A 25,935-nucleotide genomic window follows, 5' to 3' on the forward strand; every position below is an offset into this window, starting at 1 on the left:
AAATACAACAAAACAGCTGCAAAAATCACCCAAAAATGCAGCAAAACAGATGCAAATATTGCCCAAATATGCAGCAAAACAGCTATAGAAATCACCTTCTCAAAGCTTCTGTAAAATTCAGCAATTCTCCTTCCGAAACCAACCCAAAAATACGGCAAAACCCAGCAGAAAAGCCAGCTGAAAACCAGCGTGAACCCCATCTCCAATCGACCCCGAAACAACTCCAAAACTCAGCCAAAACTCCCTTAAAATGACTTCACAAACAACCCCTCTTTCTCCACTATAAATATCTCTTAAAACTAGTAAAACATTGCCAGAAAGAGAGAGAGCAAAAGAGCGCACAGTGGTAGAGAAGCAACATAAAAAAAGAGGAGAAGAAGAGGAAAGAGAAGACGTGTAACATTTTGTACGGACTAACATTGATTGTTACTACCAGCAGATAGATGATTGATTGGTTGAATAGCAGGTTGTTGTGCAGAAGAAGCTTCTCCAGGTGCACGAGCACTGAATATTAGCATGTCAGGATCAAGTCTCAAATCGGGGTTGAGACATTGAAGTCGTGTAATGACGTTCATCATAATATCTTGTTCCATAGCTTCCTTTTCTGCATTGAACTTTTCCAGCATTATTTGTTGCATCCTCTCTTCCATTTTCTCCATTTTTTTAAGATAGTCTTGTTAACTCCTCGTCCATACCATCTTACCCGACCTGGGTGCTCAGGTCCCATGACTGATGCAAACGCGTCAACTAAATCACCGTCATCTTCACTTTCTTGAGTTGATTGTATTCTCTCCATTTCAGCCTACAAACCAAATGCAAGAAAAAAGAGTTTAAGTAAATAAAATTAAGTCAATAATTAAGAACAAATAAATAATCACGACAAACTTTAAATTAGAAATTTCTTACAATTTTACTAATTGTATTCTCATAAGAGCCTTTGTATACTCGATCGAGGTTTTTTTTTTTTTTTTTTGTAGCCACAAAGATTTCCTTACTTGATAAATTATCCGAAGTATCAGCCATTTCCTTTTTTTTTTTCTTAGTCACATGAAAACTGGTATAAGAATCTTTTCATGCAAAGTTAGCAAGTTCATATTTTAAGAAAAATAAGAGAAAAAATCAAGCCTCGATGTTTAGATCAAAACTTGTTTTGCCAGCAGTGTGTGGATGCTTCAACTTTTTTCGATTCTCGATATTGGTTTCGGACGTTTTCTGCAAATAAACAAGCAATTAGTGTCAGCTATTATTTTTGGAAAGCTTTAAAAAGCATATTTTTCTAATAGATTTCAATATCTCTGAAATATTGATTCATGGTTGATATTGGACAACTAATCAGCCAATTGTTCAGGAAGTTTGTGGTGTTTCCATTCTTTTTAGAGTGTAATCCGAGGTCCACATACGTATAATCCAAATGAATTTAAGCTTTATCACTGTAATTAACACATTCTTATGTAACTTTACCAATCACAATATAAAAATTTTAATAAAATCTAAGCAGAAACTTTCAGCAGACATTCATAGTGAATAAAATCGATGCAGAAACTTTCTATCACTTGAGTGTGGCTTCTTATGGCTTGGATGGTTATGATTGTCTCGGACGTGTGGCATGCATTTATGAGAAATCTCACACATGAGAAAATTAGGCTCATTTATGAAGTTCTATCTTATTACTTATGTATATTTTCTTATGCATATATAGGTCATGTACAGTGCTTACATGCACAGGAAGAGGACAAGCAACCATGAAGCATGTTAAAATGTCAAAGTCACTTGAAGATTCTTGTGGTAAAGGTACTTAAACCACGTGGAATGTTTGTGGTTCAAGCAGTATCTTGTGCTCTAAGGTGTGGGCGAGTAATTGTGAATATATGTTTCTGTGAGATACATTGATGGTGGAAGTAGCACTATAGCCAATGACTTCTTCTTTGATATATCAGGAAAGGTGTTGAGGTTAATATCTGGGGTCTAAACCACTGTGCTAAAGTCTGGACTGCAAAATCTGTGAGTTTCACCATCATTCTCTTTTAGCATTTTTGGGTGCAACAAAATATTGACTGCTCTTAGGTATACTTCACAAGAATTTTGACGTGTTGCGTTTTTATTCCAGCCTGCAAAAAACAGCCTCGATGTATTCACCCCAACTTGTTACATCTGCAACTTTCTTGTGCAAAGATGATTTTACTTTCTTGTGCATCTGAAGTTCCTTTGGTTTACTTCTCTTGGACATTATTCTTGTCTTTATGATAAATTAACTCATCAAACCAGAAATAACATTTACCCCTCACGTTATGATTCAAATATCTAGACATTCAAGCACCTTAACTTGAACAGTTCTTTATGCTATCACTTTTTTATTAAAGAAGCATCTTTCTGGTTCAACCTCCATCAAACAGATGCTAAAGTTGCACAGAATAAATTATCATGCTTAATTAGCAATAGTGAACATGGGCCTTAATTCACATTTTATAAAAGAAGCATATTTATTAATCTATAGTCTAAAGATTATAGCCAACTGCCAGCGATATTTGAGTGTCAGCTTGACTTTTTCCTTCTAATTTTTTAAAGTGAGACTCCGGAACAAAGTTGGCAAAAGTTGGATGTAATTACCTTGGCGGGATCGGAGTTTCAATATTCAAGAAGATCTTTTAAGGGATCGGAGTTTCAATATTCAAGAAGATCTTTTAAGTGAGATGCCGGAACATCTATCGGCCTATTCTCCATTCGAAGCTCGTCATTCTCATAGGCTTCAAAGTGCTTTTTCTTCAACTGACTTTTATACTTTCTCCAAGCAGTACAAATTGAATAAAAAATCCATTGCTTCGCCTCTTCAGAAATGTCATATTTTTCCTACAAATTTAGTACAAATAGGTTAGTATAAGAAAATGTGAAATATCATCCACGCTTATTGAACATTAGGAACTTCAAACTTGACATATTTTCAAATATCATTTTTTGTATCTAGTTTTCTCCAATCAAATACATTAAGAGGACAAAAGGTCCCATTCCTTCCCAATGTGCCGAGGAAGCTACCCAACTCTTTTACAACTTCATCAGTAGGACCAATAGGCTGATTTAACTCATTTAGCACGATTATTTTATGGTCCTTCCTTCCGTGAACACTTTGCATTTGAGTAGGGCCTCTTTTTCTTTTTTGGCGTGGAAGGGCCTGCACTAATACAAAACAAGGATAATCACCAATCACTACTGTTAGTTAATTTTATGCTTAAAATTTATATATACTTGCATGGTTCCTCAGATTGTTCAATTACTTCATGATTGGTAGAATCTTCAGATGGTTCATGCACAGCTTGTGATGTAGGAGTGATGGAATCCATTGGCACTTGCCGCACTTGTTCTTGTACTCCTTGTGTTGTAGAAGAGGTAGAAATCAATGACACTTGCCGCACGTTTTCTTGCAATTGAGATCTTTTTGCATGAAAGTTTCTTTCAGATTTGGGAAAACTCTAAAGGATTAGCACGCCGCCTCCGGTGCGGCCGATTATGGAGGAGTTGTTGAGCCTGCAGGAGTTGTTGATCCTGGAGGAGATTGTCGATCGTCTCCTCGTAATTTTCGAAAGCATAGAGGTGTTGAGCCTGGAGGAGAATGTTAAAGATCTAGTATGACTTGTACGCTAAAATTAGGGGTTTACATATTTGATATTTTATTAGATATAAAAACTAAAAAATAAAAATAAAAAATCAAATTGTGGGCCCCTTTTATTTTAGCGGGTATAGAAAATTTGGGTGAAAAATAAGGAGGGAACTAATGACTATCGCAATAGCAAAAACAATTTATCCAACTATTACCATAGATAGATTTATTGCTACGGTTATACAAAACGTTGCCATATATAACTCTATTGGAACGATTTTAAAACTATTGCAACGGTTCGGTTGCTAAGTGTCCCGGTAGTTCCAATAATTATTTGTAACGGTTAAAACCGTAACAATACACCATCTATAGCAACAGTTACTGATTCGTGGCAATAAAAAATGTTGCCATAGCTCCAATTTCTAGTAGTTCCATAAGAGTAAAGAACGTTACCTCGCTCGCAGAAGTACATGCGAGTCGAGAAGATACAGAACCATAGTTCATCAAATATTTCCTAATTTTTTCAAAATAAGAGGCTAAATCAGTATTTTTACTCTAATCCTCAATCTCAGTCAAAATCAAGGAAATCAATACACGGGACGAAATATCATCACCTTGTGCGTACATAGCTCCCCACAACAAGTAGCACACAATAATTAATACACCTAAGAGGATAAATTCTCTCTTACAAGGTTAGACAAGAGACTTACCTCACTTTTCTGTCCACTAACAGGCTCTTTAACCTCACTAAAACTCCCCAAACTAAGCCGAGCAATCCGAAGCTAATAAAAAGTCGTATAAACTAATCGATAAGTGTTCAAAAGTTCATAATTTAACTACTAGAGTAATTACCCAACCCAATTTGGAAGGTTCCTAAAATTCACCTCCGGGCCCACATGCCCGGATTCTAAAAAATTTCGTAAATAAATATCACCCATAACCTCATGAATACAAATATATAATTTCTACTCAATTTCATAATCATTTTCATGGTCTAATCCTATTTTTATCAATACCTAAGCTTTTCAACAAACTCCTAAAATTTCCATATTTTTACATGTTAAAATCTATCCATAATATATGTATTTAACTTACATTAAGTAGGACTCACTCACCTTATAATGCTTGATGAAACACCCCCCTCCAAGAAGCTCCAAATTCGGCCAACACAATGAGAAATGAGAAAAATAAGCCTAAGTCCCGACTTTAAAATGTTTTCTCGCCTAGTGATTCCTTCTTCGTGATCGCGATAGGGAACTCGCAATCGCAAAGGCAAAATGCTAAGCCCAAGAAAAATGTCCTTCGCGAACGCGAGACTCGCCTCGTGAAAGCGAAGGCTTAGTTGACTTACCCATTGTGAACGCGACGCCCTCAACGCGAACGCAAAGGCCATCGACTAACCCCCTCCCCAGCTGGCCTTACACTTCGTGAACGTGAAGTACTGAACGCAAAAGCGAAGGCCAGTGGTCCAGAGCATCACGAACGTTGTTCCCCTCTCACGAACGTGTAGGAAAAAATCGCACCCAGGCTCATTCCTTCTTCGCGAGTGCGACTCCTTCTCCGCGTTTGCGAAGAAGGAATCCAGAACATCAATTTCTGCAGTTTTTGACTTAGCTCCGGGCGGTCCGAAACACACCCAAGCCATCCGGGACCCCGTCCAATTTCACAAACAAGTACATAAATATAATACGGACCCGCTTGAAACCTCGGAACACATAGAAAAATATCAAAACCAAGAATCGCACCCCAAAACCAAATCAATCAACTTATGAACTTCAAACTTCTTCAACTAGCTCTGAATGCGTCGAATCATACACAGACAACTTGGAATGACGCCAAATTTTGCTTACAAGTCATAGATCACAATACGGATCTATTTTCAGGCTCGAAATCCCAAACAGACCTCGATTACACAAAAGTATACCTCAAACCAAATTTAAAGAACTTGAAAACCTTTAATGAGCCAACTTTCAACATTAAGCGCTGAAATGCTCCCGGGTATCCCAAAACTCAATCCGAAGATACGCCCAAGTCCAAAATCATCATACGAACTTATTGGAACCATCAAATCCTGGTTCAAAGGTTGTTTACTCAAAATGTTGACTCAAGTTAAACCTGGTCATCTTAGGCCACTATTAAGGAATTTAGTGTTTCGATTTTAGCCCGAACCCTTCCAAACCCGAACCAACCATCCCCGCAAGTCATAAAACAATAAAAGCACATACGAGAAGTCTTAATTAGGGGAACGGGGATCTAAAAAGCAAAGAGACCGGTCAGGTCGTTACATTCTCCATCTCTTAAACAAATGTTCATCCTCGAACGGGTCTAGAATCATACCTGGAGTGCTGAATAGGTGTGGATATCTGCTCCACATGTCTTCCTCAGCCTCCCAAGTCACCGCCTCGACTGGTTGACCCCTCCACTGGACCTTTACCGCAGAAATCTTCTTGGACCTCAACTAGCAAACCTGCCTGTCAACAATGGCAACTGGCTCCTTCTCATAACCCAAACTCTCATCTAGCTGGGAGCATAGATACATGGAAGACCGTATGAACTCTTGATAGACTGGGAAGTAAAGCAAGCTCATAAGCAACCTCCCCAACTCGCCTCAACACCTCAAATAGGCCGATAAACCTCGGACTTAGCTTGCCCTTCTTTCCGAACCTCATTATACCCTTCATCCACGAGACATTCAAGAGAACCTTCTCGCTACCATAAATGATAAATCACGTGCCTTCTGATCCGCGTAACTCTTCTGCCTGGACTGTGGCATGCGAAGTCACTCCTGAATTAACTTTACCTTCTCCAAGGCATCCTTCACTAAATCCGTGCCATATAACCTATCCTCGCCAGGCTCAAACCATCCGATGGGCGAACGACAGTGCCGACCATATAAAACCTCAAATGGAGCCATCTCGATGCTGGACTGATAACTGTCGTTATAAACAAACTCGGCCAAGGGCAAGAATCTATCCCACTGCCCTCCGAAGTCAATAACACATCTTCTGAGCATATCCTCTAGAATCTGAACTGTCCGCTCCGACTGCCCGACGGTCTGTGGATGAAACACTGTACTAAGCTCTACTCGGGTACCCAACTCGCTCTGTACTACTCTCCATTAATGCGAAGTGAATTGAGGGCCTCTATCTGAAATGATAGAAATAGGCACACCATGCAACCGGACAATCTCCTGAATGTAAATCTAGGCCAACCTCTCTGAAGAGTAAGTAGTCACCACCGGAATAAAGTGTGCTGACTTGGTCATCCTATCGACAATGACCCAAACGGCATCAAAATTCCTTAATGTCCGCAGTAACCCAACTTCAAAGTCCATAGTGATGGGCTCCCACTTCTACTCCGGTATAATCATCTGCTGGAGTAGGTCACTTGGCCTCAAGTGCTCATACTTAACCTGCTGGCAATTTAGAGATCTCGCTACATAGTCAACTATGTCCTTCTTTATCCGTCGCCACCAATAATGCCGACTAAGGTCACGATACATCTTCGTAGCACCTGGATGAATAGAATACCGAGATCTGTGTGCCTCCTCTAGATTCTTCTCCCTCAAGCCATCAACATTAGGAACACATAGGCGACCCTGGAGTCTCAGAACACTATCCTTACCGATAGTAACCTCCTTGGCACCACCCTGTAGTACCATCTCTCTAAGAACCAGCAAGTGCAGATCATCGTATTGACGAGCCTTGATCCGCTTAAGTAAAAAGGACTGAGCCACGACACATGCAAGAACTCGAATGGGCTCTGAAATATCCAACCTCACAAGTCTGTTAGCTAAGGACTGAATGTCCAAAGCCAATGGCATCTCCTCTGCTAAAATGAATTCCAAACAACCCATACTCTCGGCCTTTTTGCTCAAGGCATCCGCAACCACATTCGCCTTGCCCGGGTGGTAAAGGATAGTAATATCATAGTCCTTCAGTAACTCAAGCCACCTGCATTGCCTCAAATTTAGGTCCCTCTGCTTAAACAAATGCTGCAAACTGCGGTGATCGGTGTAAACCTGACAGTACACCGTATAAAGATAATGCCTCAAGATCTTGAGAGCATGAACTATCACGGCCAACTCCAAATCATGTACTGGGAAATTCTTCTCGTCAGCGTCGCAATACATGTTATACATCCCTGAACCGGAGGGAAACACTAATACCAGTGTTGTAGTCAAAACGGTCTTGAGCTTCTGAAAAATTGCCTTACAATCATCGGACCATCTGAACGGAGAACTCTTCTGGGTCAATCTAGTCAAAGGTGCTGCAATAGACGAGAAACCCTCCACGAACCGACGATAATAACCTACTAACCCCAAGAAACTCCTTATCTCAATCGCTATGGTAGGATGAGGCCAACCCTGGACTGCCTCGATCTTCCTGGGGTCCACCATAATACCCTCATATAGTACAACATGCCCCAAGAAAGACGTGGAATCCAACCAGAACTCACACTTGGAGAACTTATCATATAGCATTTCTTCCCGCAAGGTCTGAAGCACTAGTATCAAATGTTGCTCGTGCCCCCATACTGCGCAAGTATATCAATATGTCATTAATGAAGACAATGACAAATGAGTCGAGATGCATCCTAAACACCTGATCCATCAAATCCATAAATGTCGCCGGGCCATTAGTCAAGCCGAAGGACATCACTAAAAACTCATAGTGCCATATTTGGTCTGGAAAGCCGTCTTCGGAACATCCGAAGCACGAATCTTCAGCTGATGTTACCCAGACCTCAAGTCGATCTTAGAGAACACCCTGACACCCTGTAATTGGTCAAACAAGTCATCAATCCGCGATAATGGGTCCTTATTCTTTATGGTGACTTTGTTCAACTGGCAGTAATCAATGCACATCCGCGTACTCCCATCCTTCTTTTTCACAAATAACATTGGTGCGTCCTAAGGCGACACACTGGGTCTAATGAACCCCTTCTCAAGCAACTCTTGAAGCTGCTCTTTTAACTCCCTCAGCTCCTTGGGAGCCATACGATAAGGCGAAGTAGAAATAGGCGGGGGTACCTGGCACCAAATCAATGCCGAAATTGATATCCTGATCTGGCGGCATACCTGGTAGATCAGCAGGAAATACATCGAAAAACTCTCATACCACCGGCACTGAATCTAACGCGGGAGTCTGTGCAGTAGTATCTCGAACAAAGGCCAAATAGACCAAACAACCCTTCTCGACCATATGTCGAGCCTTCAAGAAAGAAATAACCCAGCTGGAAGTACTAACAGACGACCCCTCCACTCTAATCTAGGCAACTCAGGCATCAACAATGTGACACTCTTGGCATAGTAATCAAGGATGGCATGGTACGGAGACAATCGGTCCATGCCTAGGATAACCTCAAAATCATCTATATCGAGCAGTAGAATATCCGCTCTGGTCTCATAACCACAGAAAGTCACCACACAGGATTGGTAGACCCGATCCACAACAACAGAATCACCCACTAGCGTGGACACATATACAGGAACGCCCAGGGACTCGCGAGATACATCCAGATAAGGAACAAATAGAGAAGAAAAATAGGAATAAGTAGACCCAGTATCAAATAATACCGATGCATCCCTACGTCAGATAGAAATAGTACTTGTGATCACTGCATGGGAGGCGACTACCTCTGGCCTGGCGGGAAAAGCATAGAATCTAGCTGGAGCGCCACCTGACTAGCCTCTACCTCCAGGGAGACCCCTAAAAACATGCCCTCAGCCTCAGGCCGGGCGGGCGGGCGGTGTGGTAGCTGGTGCGGTAATCATGGTCCGATGGTCCTGCTGCTTGGCCTTGCCCCGAAATCTGGAACAAAACCTCTTCATCTGGCCAAACTCCCCGCACTCAAAACAACCCCTCGGAGCATTAGACTGTTGACCTGAAGTCTGACCCTGATGGTCTGAATACCCACTAGAGGAATCCTAAATAGCTGGCAGACGTAAGTACTCTCTACAATAGCACTGAAGTAGGGTCGTGCTAGAGCACTCCGAGCAGGCGGTGGTGCCGACTGCATGGGCCTGCTAGACTGGCCCCTCATAAACTTACCTCTGCCCCCAGGTAGGGCGCCACTGAATCCACCAAACTACCAGGGCCGCTTGTCCCTCGGTGCAAACTCTTCGCTCCGGTTGCGGATACGCTCGATCCTCCGATATATATCCACAACCTGCTGAAAGGGAGTCCCCATCTCTGCCTCACGGGCCATAGAAACCTAAATATTAGGGTGCAGACCTGCAATGAACCTCCCCACCCTCTATGTGTCTGTGGGGAGTATAATAGCTGCATGGCGAGACAAGTCAGTGAATCTCGCCTCATAGTCAATCACATATATATGACCATGACGGAGTCGCTCAAACTGACCCCGAAGCTCCTCTATCTCCGAAGGTGGTATGTACTTCTCTAAGAACAGATGTGCAAACCGATCCAAAGTTAAGGGAGGTGAACCTAGTAGCCTGCTAAAGAGGTAAGCTTTCCACCATCTGCAGGCCTTTCCCTCAAGATGAAAGGTGGTGAAGTCCACCCTGTTGGACTCCAATATCCCCATGTTACATAGCCTATCCTTGCATCGTCGGTCAATGAAATCCTGCGGGTTCTCTGACCGCTCGCCCCCAAAGTTAGGGGGATGAAGCCTAGTCCATCTGTCCAACCACTTCTGCTAATCAACGGTCACGATTGGTATAGACTTTGGCATAACCGCTGCAACTGACTGGGCCACACCCGTAGGTAGTGCACCTGGGGTCTGATAAACGGCAGCAACATGCCCTGGACCCTGAGTGGTAGGGGTATGTGCTCCCCCTCCCACCTGAGATATGGCTGAGTCTGCTAGAAATAAACCAGTCGGCGTCATAGAGTCCATGAACCACAGCATACGACCCATAACCTCTTGAAATCCTGGTGCAATCATGAAATCTGTCGGGGCAGGCTCAGCTGCAGGCGCCTCATCCTTCTCCTCAATAATAGGATCCACCACTAGATCCACTGGTGGTACACTGTGAGCAACTCTAGGACGCCCTCGTCCTCTGATAAGAGCTGGAGCCCTCCCCCAGCCTCTGCCTCGACCTCTAGCAATGGGGGGAGCAACCCCCTACCGCCTGGTACATCTGCCGCGCGCGTTCTCACCATCTGTGAGAGATTAATAGAAAGATACTTAGCACAATATCAACTGTACGATAGGAGATAAAGAAAGATAGGTTTCCTAACACCCTGTAGCCTCTCGAAGATGAGTACGTATGTCTCCCCACCGACCCATAAGACTCTACTAGGCATGCTCATGACTCGTGAGACCTATGTGAACCTAAAGATCTGATACCAAGCTGTCACGACCCAAAACCCGTAATAGGTCACGATGGCACCTAACGCCGTCATTAGGCAAGCCCACAAGTGAACCTCAAATTTAGTTATCCCTTTTTAACTTTTAAAACAAAATTTTCCTTTTTAAAAGAATGAAACAAGCAAGATCTCATGCAACCGTACATACTCTTTTCTCAAAAGAATACCAGCATGAGAAATACATCAACCATAGTGATAGTAATGATAAGCACTACAGTGCATAAATGCTAGAAGCCCCCAAAACCCGGTGCTGCAAGTGCATAAGCAAGGTAGAGAATATACAAAACTAATACAACTACTGTCTGAAGGGCAATAAACAGAAATAATAAACAAGGTAGAGGGAGACTCAGGTGCTGCAGATTGAAGCAAGGCAAGCGGCTCACCACTAAGTCTCCGTAGAAGTACGGCTATCGCCCGTGTGATCACTGGTAGTACTTGTCTGAGTACCTGCACATTCAATGCAGAAGTGTAGCGTGAGTACGTAAAACAATGCGTACCCAGTAAGTATCTAGTCTAACCTCAAAGAAGTGGCGACGAGGAGTTGACTTGACACTTACTAGTGGTCAAACAGTAATAGAAATACATAAATTAAACATGGAAAATGTACAAAAAAGTGGCAACGAAACAAATAAAAGAAATTATAGTAATTCCCCAAATGAGTCCATATCAAATCACTATACATGTCATAACCGGGCTTGAAGGTGCTAACTCAACTGTTACCCACCCAAATCCAGTCTCAAGTATTAATCAAGAAGTTGCAGAGGCGAACGACCCGATCCCATAGGAATAGTGGTACTCAGTACTGCCGAAGCGAACGACCCGATCCCTTAAGAATAGTGTTACCATACTACAGAGGCGAACGACCCAATCCCATAAGAGTAATTTAATACACTGCCGAGGCGAACAAACCAATCCCATAAGAGTAGAGAAATTTACCTCGCTCGCGGAAGTACATGCGAGTCGAGAAGATACAGAACCATAGTTCATCACATATTTCCCAGTTTTTCCAAAATAAGAGGCCAAATCAGTATCTTTATTCTAATCCTCAATCTCAGTCATAATCAAGGAAATAAATACACATGATAGATAAAAATAGCACAATTAAGGCATAATGTGAATCTAAGTCTACCCGGACATAACATGAATATAACTACGTACGGACTCTCGTCACCTCGTGCGTACGTAGCTCCTCACAACAAGTAGCACACAACAATTAATACACCTAAGGGGATAAATTCCCTCTTACAAGGTCATGCAAGAGACTTACCTCACTTTCCAGTCGACTAACCGGCTCTTTAACCTCACTCGAACTCCCCAAATGAAGCCAAGCAATGCGAAGCTAATCAAAAGTCGTATAAACTAATCAATAAGTGCTCAAAATTTCATAATTTAACCACTAGAGTAATTACCCAACCCAATTTGAAAGGTTCCTAAAATTCACCCCTAGGCCCACGCTCCCGGATTCAGTAAACTTTCGTAAATAAATATCACTCATAACCTCACGAATACAAACATATAATTTTTACTCAATTCCATAATCATTTTCGTGGTCTAATCCCATTTTTATCAAAACATAGGGTTTTCAACAAACTCCTAAAATTTCCTCATTTTTACATGTTAAAATCTACCCATAATCTATGTATTTAACTTACATTAAGTAGGAATCACTCACTTTATAGTGCCTGATGAACCCCCCCCCCCTCCAAGAAGCTCCAAAGTCGGCCAACACAATGAGAAATGAGAATAATAAGCCTAAGTCCCGACATTAAAATTTTCTGCCTAGTGATTCCTTCTTCGCGATCGCGATAGGGCACCCGCGATCGTGAAATGCCAAGCCCAGGAAAAATGCCCTTTGCGAATGTGAGACCAACCTAGCGAACGCGAAGGCTTGGCGGACCTACCCATCGCGAACGTGACGGCCTCAACATGAACGCGAAGGCCATCGACTGACCCCCTCCCCAGCTAGCATCACACTTCGCGAACGTGAAGGCCAGTGGCCCAGAGCATCACAAATGCGGTCCCCCTCTCGCGAACGCGTAAGGCAAAATGCCACCCAGCCCCATTCCTTCTTCGCGAACGCGACTCCTTCTCCGCGTTTACGAAGAAGGAAACTAGAACAGCAATTTCTACAGTTTTTGACTTAGCTCCGGGCGGTCAGAAACATACCCAAGCTACCCGGTACCCCGTCCAATTGCACAAACACGTCCATAAACATAATACGGGCCTGCTCGAAACATTGGAACACATAAAAAAAATCGAAACCAAGAATCGCACCCCAAACCAAATCAATCAACTTATGAACTTCAAACTTCTTCAACTAGCTCTGAAACGTCGAATCATATTTAGGCAACTCGGAATGACGCCAAATTTTATGTACAAGCAAACTATCACCATACGGATCTATTCCAAGTCTTGGAGTCCCAAACGGCCCTTGATTACACCAAAGTCTGCTTCAAACCAAATTTAAAGAACTTGAAAACCTTCAATGCGCCAACTTTCAACATTAAGCGCTGAAACGCTCCCGGGTCACCCGAAACTCAATTCGAAGACACGCCTAAGTCAAAAATCATCATACGAACCTGTTGGAACCATCAATTCTAGTTCCGAGGTCATTTAATCAAAATGTTGACTCAAGTCAAACTTGGCCATCTTAGGCAACTATTAAGGATATCAGTGTTCCGATTTCAACCCAAACCCTTCCAAACCCGAACCAACCATCCCCGCAAGTCATAAAGGAGTAAAAGCACATACGAAAAGTCTTTATTAGGGGAACGTGGATCTAAAAAGCAAAATGCCAGTCTGGTCGTTACAAGTTTTGTCCCGTATATCAAAAAGAAATTATCAAAATATTGACTTGGTTAGTACCAACATAGTTAGGAGTGTGCATGGGAAAGAACATGTTAATTTGTATGATGGAGAGGGTCATCTTCATGGTAAACCATAGATTCCTATGGTAACTCTTAATTATACCTTAGTGACTCTGGAAAAAATCTCATTTTTACAATCAGGGTAAGAACAAAGCCAACCTCATCGTTTCATGTGCATTATGTGGTGAGCCAAGATTGAAATTCATTGCAGTGCATTGTAGATCAAGAACTTGGCCCGAATATCTGTTGAGGCAAAATCCTGAGTAACGGTTGGTTTAGGAAAGCATTATAGGCCTTCTTTGTCCCGTTTTGAGCCTTTCGAGCCCATCAAATGACATTAATCCCTAGCATTCCCCCTTTGAGCCTTAAGCCTTTTCTTGGACAATCAAATCTTAGCCCATACCCTTTCCTGTGCTAAATGCACTACCCCTCTCTTGGCCTAACCTTCTTGCGCGCACTGAAAACATGTAACTTCGGACGAAGACCAAAATGAAGGCGACAAACATGAAAAGGTGAAAGATGCAAATTCCAAGGCAATCAAACACATGACTTCAAGAATAGAAGGAGGAAACTCCACAAATTCAAAAAGAGGATCTAACGAGAAGTAGAAAACTTTCGCAAATTCGGAGGAAACAAAAGAAAAACAAGAAAAAAAAGGAGAAAAAGAGGAAAACTCCACATTAAAGAGGAGAAAACTCCACAAATTCAAAGAAGGGAAACCCCAACAAAAGAAGGGAAAACTATCTCAACAGAAAAAGAAAGGAGAAAACCTCCAAGAAACGGAATGACTTCAAGAAAAGAAGGAGGAAACTCCGCAAATTCAAAAGGAGGATCTAACGAGAAGGAGAAAACTTCTACAAATTTGGAGGAAACAAAAGAAAAAAAAGAGAAAAAAAAGGGGAAAACTCCACAAATGCAAAGAGGGAAAACCCCAACAAAAGAAGGGAAAACTACCTCAAAAGAAAATGAAAGGAGAAAACTTCCAAAAAAAGGAAGAAGAATCTCCTATAAGCTCAAAAGAAGTCGAAGCAAACAAAGGGACTTCGAGCCAAACAAGATCCCGAAGCATGGTTTGAACGCCGAAGACACGGATACAGTGCAATGCTCAAGGAGCGATTAGTCATTTTCGTCCCAAATGAATACTACCCATCCCCAAGCTTACATTACAAGCCAATAGAAAAGCCCTACATGATCCTATTCCAAATGTTCTCACATTAGTAGATACCCACATAAAAGTCAAGCATATGGTATCTCAATCGCATGCATTGAATATCTTTCTAAGCGTGAGTGTACTTCTCAAAATGTCCTTAAAAAAACATAAATACTTCATAAATGTGTGAAAATTAGAACTTTCTTGTGGGGAGGGAACTTGAAGCATGAGTTACTCGGAATTTAAAACCTTTGTTTGAAGCAACCAAATAATCTTGTCGATACTTAGGTATACTTGAGATACCACTTGAAGCTATAGGAATTACCCATAAGCCAATCTCAGTTTGCTGGAAAGTATATGGTGGAGATTCTTATGCACAAAACTATTTCTTGGAACCAACCAAAGTCAAGATAAAAATATGATCGATCAATAAAATCGCAGTCTTTCTTTACAATGTTCTCTACAAAAAAGCTACAAAATAACAAAAAATACAGAAAACAAAAAGAATCAAGTTTTGTTGACAGTAGAGTTAGGTTTTGTCGTAACAGAACTACGTCTGATCTGACTTCCCACAGGGGGATACGTAGGCAACCCACGTAGGGTCCGGTCCCATTCTTGTAATAGAAAATCAAAAATATCATTTATATACGTTCGAAACTATGCCGCGACTTGATTTTCTTTGGTAGGAATGCATAGGCAATCCACATCGGATTCAGTCATCTTTTGCAATCAAACTAAATTTTGGCTTGATTCCATTCGGATACGTAGGCACTCTAAGTTAGACTCGGCATATCATTTAAAAATTATATCATTTTGCATCAGTTGCAATTGAAGGCCTGATTCCATTTGGATACGTAGGATGCCCGAGTCATTAATAACAGAACCCTGTTCATCAACCTTCACACACACATATATATATATATATATATATAATAGCTTCTTGTTTTTCCAGGCGACCTCTTGAAAAATGGGCATTTTCTTTCAAAAGCCAAATTTCCAGGCGCCCTCCTGAACAATGGGCATTTCATTTCAAGTTCAAATTTTACAGGTACCCACCTTCTAATATGAGTATCTTAGATTTAAACGCACTGATATCGCTTCGGACCGGTACATAGCCCGAATTTCTTTTTACCTTCAAGTGCTCCGATATCGCTTTGGACTGGTACACAACCGAGATTTTCTTCAATAATCCAAGTGCTCCGATCACTTCGGACAGGTACACAGCCCAGATTTCCTTCAAAAATCCAAAATGCTCAGATATCGCTTCTGACCGATATCTAGCCTGGATCTCTTTCGAATTAGATTTCCAACCTGGGACCCTATTTTATTCAACAATCACATATCCATCTTCGCAAGCCAAACATAATCATAGTCCACACATCGTCAACTTTGCTGATCAAAGACGCGACACAATGTGGAATTATCTTCTATCAATAAACTGTGGAAGATTTTGAGGACGAACGTCGAGCTTTCCAATAGAATCAATAACATGTCCCCAAGAATCATTCTTACGTCTCATTGACATGGGATGGTCAAAATAAAACACCCAGTGTCATCACAGCTTGACGCTGGGGCAACTTTCAAAATCAAAACAAAATTAAATCACCTCATCGCTTTCTTGAACTACAATCGGCCTGATTCTCATTATATCCGAGATATGTAGGAAAACTCAACACAAAGCCCGGCCGCATCCACTTCAAAGTCCATTCAATCAATCCATCCAATATCCACATCCACGTCCCAGTGTTATCAAAGTCCAACATTGCAGTAATCTTGGAAGCAATGTCGAGATCACACAAACCTTTTCGTCCTCGAACAATTGTCTTCCACTGCATGAGGCTACAATTCATAAGTAGCACTCAAATGCATTTCAGAACTACACGCGACCTGATTCTTGTGTAACCCGAGAAATGTAGGCAACTCAGATACTAGAGTTCGGTCACAATCTTCAATACCTCCTCATTTCCCACTCTGTTATGTCGGGTCAAATTGAGTATGATGTCAATTTCTTTACTCGGAGACTCTTACATCATCTTCGGTCAAAGAGGGGCAGTTGTTGTTACTCAATTTTGATCCTCCGTATTTAAAAATTAACTTCAGCAGACTTACTAGTAAAAATGACAAAAATGTAGTTTTTTGCACATTATATAGCTTTAATGCAATTTACTGATAATTATTCATATTTTTACAAGATATGGGAATTTTTATCATTTTATTGCAAATAGTTAAATACTACCATTTTTGTAATTCTAAATTTTAAGCAATTTATTGACTTGTCATATTTTTCAAATATTGGGATATTCTATCAATTTATTATCTTTTCAAAAAATAAATAATAATTACTACAATATTATTATAGTAGTCGACATTTAATAAATACTACGCGTAATAATTTTGTTAAATAATTATTTTCTAATTTATAGCACAATCTAGACTTTTCTTTTGTTTTGACCACATATTTTCTATCATTTTACATTTATCTTTTACTAAAAAAGAGGACCACATATTTAGTTTACACATTTTTGTTTTATATTTTTATTATTTAAATTTTGTCTAAATAAGAGGGCAAAACCCTAAAACTCTAACTCTCCCCTCTCATTCTTACACCCTCTCAATCGCACACCCCAAAAAATCTCTCGTTCTCTCTTCTTTGAGAGACATAGCCAGCTCCAGTCCCCTCTTAGGCCGCCACATCCTTCTCCGGCGAGCTGGCTGGCTGATGGCCATGCCCACGTTCCCACAACCCTCTATCTCCTCTCCAATAGCAATGAACGGCAAGCAACAGAGAAGTGCAGATCTGGCCGGAGAAAGAACAAACTCTGGCAACCACCACTGGTTGGAGTAGCGAGCCCAACGACCTCCCCTCTCTCATACTCTGTTCTTCTCCCTTTTCTCACCCTTTGCACCACGGTCACGCCGCCGCCGGAGGTGATGACCGGCCTGGTGGCAACCTCCCATATTCGGCTCGACCATCTGTCATGACCCATAATCCAACTAGTCGTGATGGCACCTAACCCAACCCGTTACGTAAGCCAACTAACAATGAGCCAGTTCAAATGATATTTATTAAGAGAAGGAATGATTATACAACTAAACTATTATACAAAGAATTCCCAAGGACTGGTAGTACAAATCATGAGCTTCTAAGATATGGAGTTTACAAAGCAGGTTTGAAATAAAATACACCATCTGTTTGAAATATACATGAACAGATCTGTAATACTAAAGCTACCAAGATCAAGACGTAGCTATGACTGGAATGCAGGTACATCTTCAGATCCAGCTCCCGCTGTACATAGCTACATCAGCATCCGACATCTGCACGCAAGGTGTAGAAGTGTAGTATGAGTACAACCGACTCCATGTACTCAATAAGTAACAAACCTAACCTTAGGGTGAAAGTAGTGACGAGATGGGACAATGGTCTGTCATGACCCACTGCCTCCCTCCATGAACTGTCGTGACGGCACCTAGTGTCTACGGCTAGGTAAGCCTAACACTTTGCGGAAATGAAACAAAAGCATGAACATTAACTACTAACAGTAACAAATATCTAATAAGCAACTAATTGCCACTCGGCATATACCATTATCACCTCTGAAAAAGTACAAAAAGCATTCCCAAAACCCGGAAACCCGCAAGTCACAAGCTGCTAAGAAGTCTTAACTGTTCTATACATCTTTTCTACAGATAGAGGAAAAATGTACATAGGGGGATAGAGGGGGACTCCGAGGATCTGCGGGCTCGAGCATATGTACCTTGAAGTCTCCAACAAAGCAGCAACTGCAACTAGTGATGAGGCTGGTAAGATAAACCTAGATCTGCACACGAAAAATATGTGCAGTAAAGGACGTGAGTACACCATAACGGTACCCAGTAAGTGCCAAGTCTAACCTCGGTCGAGTAGCGACGAGATCAGGTCAGGGACCTACTAGTATAAATATAATGAAATAAGACAAAATGAAATATCGCAGTAAAAATAAATACGAAAATCTAACAGGACTAGAATCAATGAAAGTCAACAGCTCAGAACACAGTGATAACAACAGGGGATCTCCCGAGATACCATCTCGTAGTCCCAAACATAAATGTTCAGGGGGAATCTCCTAGAAAATTATTTCGTAGTCCCAAAGTAAATATGCAGTACAGGGAGATCTCCCGGAATACCATTCTGTAGTCCCAAAGTAAATATGCAGTGGAACGAATCGAAATAACAGTTACAACAAGAAATCTTACAGTTTAGACTAAGTTCAAGTCAAGGAAAACAGGAGATTTCACTAAACATGCTGCACAGAGTTCAAATAGGCAATTAAACAAGTAGGCATGCTATTCTAGCCTAAACATGATAGTTACATATGCTAGTGTGTTTCAAATAAGGAGAAAGCAAGTTATGACTTAGTTAAAAATGGAGTTTTACAACAAATAGCACGTGTTCGTACTCGTCCCCTCACGTACACGGCGCTCACATATCAAACAGTAGCAAATCCTAAGGGGAGTTCCCCCACGCAAGGTTAGGCAAGCCACTTACCTCGAACCAAGCTCAATCAATCAGTCACAATGCCTTTCCCACAAATATCCGGCTCCGAGTGGCCCAAATCTAGAAAAAATCAATTACATAACATAAATATAGCTACAAGAAATTAATCTAGCTAACGAAATCAAAGCTACAACAAGAAATTAGAAAAACGCCCAAAAAGTCTCCCCGGGCCCACGTCTCGAAATTGGGTAAAAGTCACAAAATACAATCACTCATTCACTCACGAGTCTAACCATACCAAATTCACTCAAATTCGATACCAAAATCTCGATCAAAACCCCAAAATTTGGTCTAAGAACTTTTCTCAATTTTTCCAATTTTTCACCCCAAATCCGAAATTAAATGATAAAATTAATGATAGATTAGTGGGTTATAACCATAAACGAGTTAGGAATCATTACCCAATGATATGAACTCAAAACCCTCATTTTTGAACTTTAAATTCTGGCAAGGTATGCCCTACTTCGCGAACGCGGTCAAAGCCTCGCGTTCGCGAAGCACAAGCTGCTTCAGACCAAAAATATTCTCATCGTGAACGCGATGCACTGGTCGCGAACGCGAAGCTCAACTAGCCTGACCCAACGTGAATGCGGGACACTCATCGCAAACGCGCAGGCTAACACGCCTGGAACCCATCTGACCGTTGACTCTACGCGAACGCGGGAACGACATCGCGAACATGAAGAACAACTCAGCTGCCTTTCCCAGATGCTCTATGCGATCGCGAGACCTCTCTTGCAAACGCGATGAATGATTGTCTGCAACAAAAACACCAGAAATTTGCTATCTTTCAAGTCCAAAAACTAGTCCGTTAAGCACCCGAAACTCACCCGAAGCCCCCGGAACCTCAACCAAACATACTAACCAATCTTAAAATACCATACAAACTTAGTCGAGCCCTCAAATCACATCAAACAACGCTTAAATCACGAATCACCCTCCAATTCAAACTTAGAGAACTTGAAACTTCAAAAATTCTACACCCGATGCCGAAACCTATCAAACCACATCTGATTAACCCCAAATTGTGCACACAAGTCATAATCAACACTACGGACCTACTCCAACTTCCATTATTAATTTGGTTAAGTTCACAGAAAAACACATAATTTTAGTTTAAAGATTGTATGCTTGCAATTATGTGTCACAATTCTGACCTTACTGTGGTGATACACTGTTTTGAGTTTATGAATATTGTTTGTCAAAAGGCTTGTCTCTGATGCTTAGAATGATCTCTTCTTATGACTCCAACTATTAGGCTTAGCCATGACTTCTCACAATCCTGATTCCTATATGTTTTTCATGTTAACCTGTATACAAACCATGTATTGAGATTTGTTGAGATATGACCCCGAGATCAAAATTTCCACTACCGGTCCAAAATTCCAAAAATTCGACTTTCACCAATTCAAGCCTAAATAAGCTACGGACCTCCAAAACACAATCTGGACACACCCCTAAGTCCAAAATCACCTAACAGAGCTAACAGAACAAACATAAGTCCATTTCGGAGTCATCTTCACACAGTTCTAACTACGGTGCCAATCCTAAGGCTTAAACCTCCATTTAGGGACTAAGTGTCCCAAACACTTCCAAAAACCAAAATGAAACATACCGGCAAGTCACAATAGCAGAAAAAGATACGGGGGAAGCAATTAAATAGGGGATCAGAGCTATAACTCTCAAGATGACCGGCCGGGTCGTCACAGGGTCCAACTCCAATAACCAGCAACAATTCATAACAATATAATAAAGATGGTACAAGAAATAACTTAGCTGGTTCACAGTTACGGATATTAGGCATGCTTTTCAAGTATAACAATAGACCCCAGATCTTTCACCGAAAACCTCAAAAATATATGAATAAGTTTGAAAACTGTGATTTTCCAAAAAACCTTTCAACAATAAATAAGATGTTTCATATTCAGATAGAAAGAGGAGAATACATATCTATTCATACATGTCAATATACAGGTGAAATCATGAATGTCACCAATACCGGTTAGCATGAGGAAATGCATCTATATGCATGTATCTCGAGTACGTATGTCAAATGCAATGCATCTCAATGATAAACTCATGTACTCACACTCTCAGAGTACTAAATCTCACTATCTCGTATTCTCTCTCACCATGCTCAATACTCAGCACGCTTAGTCACTCAACACTGTACAATACCTGCTGCGGCGTGTAGCCCGATTCACATATAGCCATAAGGCATATTGCGGCGTGCAACTCGATCCATATATATATATATATAGCCATAAGGCTTGTTGCGGCGTGCAACTTGATCCACACATATATATAGCCATAAGGTTTGTTGCGGCGTGCAATCCGATCCATTTATATATATAGCCATAAAGCTTGTTGCGGCGTGCAACCCGATCCACTTATATATATAGCCATATATATAAGTGGACCGGGTTGCACGTCACAACAAGACTTATGGCTATATATATAAGTGAATCGAGTTGCACGCCGCAACAAGCCTTATGGCTATATATATGTGGATCGGGTTGCACGCCGCAACAAGCCTTATGGCTATATATATCAGTGGATCGGATTGCACGCCGCAACAAACCTTATGGCTATATATATGTGTGGATCGGGTTGCACGCCGCAACAAGCCTTATGGCTATATATATATATATATATATATATATATATATATATATATATATATATATATATACACACACAGCACGGCACTCAAGCGCCAACTCAGTCACCAATCTCTCCAGTCTCTCGAGCTCACAACGCTCATACTAAGCAGCACTAATTGATGATATGAGATGTGACAATATACAATAATAGTGACTGAGATATGATATGAAATGATTAATGCGACTGAGTACATAACTGCAAATTAACCAAATAACTCAACAACGAAAAACGACCATTGTGGGTCCCAATAGTGCTAGCATATAGCTTAAATATGATTTCTAGCATAAATTACAGCTCAAGTGCTCTAACACATAGTGTACAGTAAAAATGTTCAGATAAGATGGCTACACAGTTCCATGGAATCGACTAAATCACAATTCATACGGTGCACACCCACACGCCCGTCACCTAGCATGCACGTCACATCAACATCAATCACATAACACGTAATTCAGGGTTTTATACCCTCAACACCAAGTTTAGAAGTGTTACTTACCTCGAACAAGCCAAATTCAATACCGAGCAAGCCAAGCAATGCTCCAAAAATGCTCTTCCCCTCGTACCGACCTCTGAACGGCTCGAAACTAGCCAAAAGCAACTCAAATATATCAAATAATGCCAAAGAAAACAAACCCATTTGATAAAGGTCGAATCTTTAATCAAAAGCCCAAAATCAACCCAAAAGTCCAACCCGGGACCGCACCTCAGAACTCGATGAAACTTATAATATCCGGCAACCCATTCAATTACGAGTCCAACCATACTAGTTTTACCTAAATCCGACTCTGAATCGATGTTCAAAACTCAAAAACTCACTCTATAAAACATTAGGCTAAAACCCCCAATTTATCTTTAAAAATTCATAATCCAATTACTAAAAACGAAGATAGAATCACGAAATATAATCAAAACTGAATTAAGAACATTTACCCCAATTCGTGTGGTGAAATTCCCCTCCTTGATCGCCCAACCGGGCTTCAAAATCCCAAAATGAGTAAAAAGTCGAACCCACGAACATGAAGGATCTGTCCAGGTCTCATCGCACCTGCAACAACAGGCTCCACTCCTGCGCGATCATAGGTGCGAACCAGCTTCATGCACCCGCGCTGCCTCACGCTTCTGTGCCCATTTTCCCCACATTTGCGAAGTCGCAGATGCGACTCAAATTCCGCACATGCGATGGCTCAAAGCCCAGTCCTCTTTCGCTTATGCGATGACACTGCCGCTTTTGCGGCTCTGCACCTGTGCCCAAAGCTCCGCAGGTGCGGTCACACCAGAACCTCAGCTAAACCAGCCTCATCCAAAATTTCAAAAATAATCTGAACCTCGTCCAAAACTCACTCGACCCCTTGGGACCCCGTCTGAATATACCAACATGATCCATAACATAACACGAAACTACTCGAGGTCTCAAGTCACACATAACAATATCGAAATGATTAATCGCACCTCAAATCAATCTTAAATGAACTTTCAACTTTCAACTTCCAAACTTGCGTCGAAACATATCAAATCAACCCAGAATGAACTCAAATTTTGTACACAAGTCCCAAATGACATAACGAAGCTATTCCAATTCCCGGAATCACAATCTGAATCCGATTTCCACAAGGTCAACTCTCGGTAAAATTTATGAACTTTCCAATCCTTCAAATTTCCAATTTTCGCCAATTAGTGCCGAATTCTTCTAGAAATATCCAAATGCAAATACCGGCATGTGCCCAAGTCCAAAATCGCCATCCAGACCTAACAGAACCATCAAAACTCCGTTCCGGGGTCAAATTCACCAAAATCAAACTTGGTCAACTCTTCCAACTTAATGCTTCAACGATGAAATTCATTCTTCCAAATCAAACTCCGGATCACCTGAAAACCAAAACCGACGATACACACCAGTCATAATATATCATACGGAGCTACTCATATCCCCAAACTACCGAGCGAAATGCAAATGCTCAAAACGACCGATCGGGTCGTTACACCATCTATCCCCCACTTCAATGCTTCGCCGGCAATAGTTCGGTAGCCATGGCTGAGCATCATCGACAAACCCATTGTTTCATTATTTTTATTGTATTGTTTTCACTTTATTCTTTCTTTTATTGGAAAACAGACCTAAAAGAAACTTGAATCTTGGCTGAAAACCCTTAAACCCAGCCGGAAATGGCATTTTTCGGCAGACCCCTTTTTTCTCCGTCCTTTTGTTTTGTTTTGTTTATTTGTGTACTTTAATATGTAAAACTAAATTAAAAAAATGGTGTTTGCTGGTTGGACCATGGCAGATCTAGCCGGATCTAATTTTTTCCACTGACCTTGAGTATTTCTCTGGCAAGCATTTCTCGTTTCTGTTTATCACCATCTCAAGTGATAATTCGTTTGGTATAGTATTGTGCTGCTATCTTGAGTTTGGAACTGATTAGACTTGATTTTCTCGGCTATAGTCGGCGACTAGAAATTGCTGCTATATTTCTCTGTCATGGAATCTCTAACTTTATGTTTGTTGCATTTTATCACCATTCCAGGAGCTTTTTTGTTTGTATTGCTGCTCTAAAACTTTTTATGAGTTTCGTTGACTTTGTTACTAATTGTTGCTGAAATTTGGGTGAGACGAGATCCCCAGTTGGTCGCTTATCCATCCTCACTGCTGCTTGTTCCATCTTGATTTTGCATAGCTGCTTCTGCTATGGGGTTCCTGCCCGTGTCGACTTAATTATGCTTTCGACCATTTTTTGGACTACTAATGTATACAAATTATTTCTCTATTTGTTTCTTTGATGATTGTACAGATTTGACACATTGAAAAGGAACATGCCGATGAGAATAAAATTTTTGAGGTCTTGTGATGATTTTTGATTGATAAAGGACAAGATACTATACCGTCCCTCGGATCCACAACAAATATATTTATGAGGCGATGACTGAAGCCAAAGAAAAATAAAAGACGAGAATGTGAATATCCCTGCTTCGGAAGGCAACACGGTTGGCCATCGGAGTTGCAACCCAGTCGGTGTTCGCATTCTAATGTCTTATTGCTATACGCATACACCATCCGAGCCTCCAAAAATATGTTGAAATCATTTTCAAAAAATAATTTTTTAAAAACATTTTCTAAAATAATTTTCCAAAAAAACATTTTAAATCATTTTCAAAAGGAAGAAATAATTTTCTAAAACATTTTTAAATTAAAAAATATTTCAGAAAAAAAAAATAACTTTAGTAACTTATTTCTACATCATACTAGCTTACTAACATTTTCTTCTTTGTCTGCGAGGTACTTAAATCGGAAGTTGCTTTCCGAAGATGATGCTCAGGTTGGCTTGATATCCCTTCCAAAATTTCCGCTTCGTTATTATACTATCATGCATCTCAAAATAATCTATTTACAAGTCATCCTTGACTATTTCACTTCGAGTGGGCATGCTTGTAAAATATAGTTGGATCGTCATATTTTTGATATATATATCTTGTGATCATTTAGGCTTGACCCGAATGATTTGGTCTTTGATTATTTACTATGCTGATTATTACAAAAATTTAGTTATTTAACTAGAAGTAATTAAACAACAACATAGTTGGGGTGCAGATGAAATATGAATGAATTCAAGTAAGGAAAACCGATGACAACTCAATCAATCAAATCATTCCTAATGCACGTATTTCAACAAGGATTACCCTAGATACCACTCCTTGTAATCTCAAATCATAAGTCACAACTTCCAAACCTTACACACCTGGCACCTTGTGCCCACATTTCTGAAAATTACTTTCGCACGGCAAAATCCACGTGCTAC

General features: G+C 40.8%; 1 protein-coding gene and 1 long non-coding RNA gene across 6 annotated transcripts in view; both read right to left on the minus strand.

Moving 5' to 3' along the window:
* LOC108945033 (uncharacterized) overlaps positions 1-25,935 on the minus strand; it is an 84,499-nt gene that overhangs the window by 1,459 nt on the left and 57,105 nt on the right. The window contains exons 1-2 of one of the 3 annotated variants that reach the window (XR_011409846.1): positions 907-1,233; positions 96-802 (exon numbers count right to left, since the gene is read on the minus strand). Coding sequence is in view for 2 of the 3 variants with exons in the window: in XM_018770594.3 (XP_018626110.1) it covers positions 419-659 (241 nt within the window). In the remaining variant the exon portion in view is untranslated. Of the gene's footprint in view, positions 1-95; positions 803-906; positions 1,234-25,935 lie in introns of those variants that run through there. The other 2 variants (XM_018770594.3, XM_070181678.1) reach the window with 2 other exon arrangements.
* LOC138896521 (uncharacterized) lies at positions 18,075-25,022 on the minus strand. Of its 3 annotated transcripts, XR_011409844.1 has the most exons (5): positions 24,457-25,022; positions 23,075-24,010; positions 22,641-22,728; positions 19,472-19,540; positions 18,075-18,764 (listed from the first exon to the last, which is right to left on the minus strand). It is a non-coding gene; the product is annotated as an uncharacterized lncRNA (long non-coding RNA). The 3 variants fall into 3 exon arrangements; XR_011409843.1 differs by having other exon boundaries at positions 23,075-25,022; XR_011409845.1 differs by lacking the exon at positions 19,472-19,540 and having other exon boundaries at positions 23,075-25,022.

This window comes from Nicotiana tomentosiformis, chromosome 7, assembly GCF_000390325.3.
Source record: "Nicotiana tomentosiformis chromosome 7, ASM39032v3, whole genome shotgun sequence".
NCBI lineage: Eukaryota > Viridiplantae > Streptophyta > Magnoliopsida > Solanales > Solanaceae > Nicotiana > Nicotiana tomentosiformis.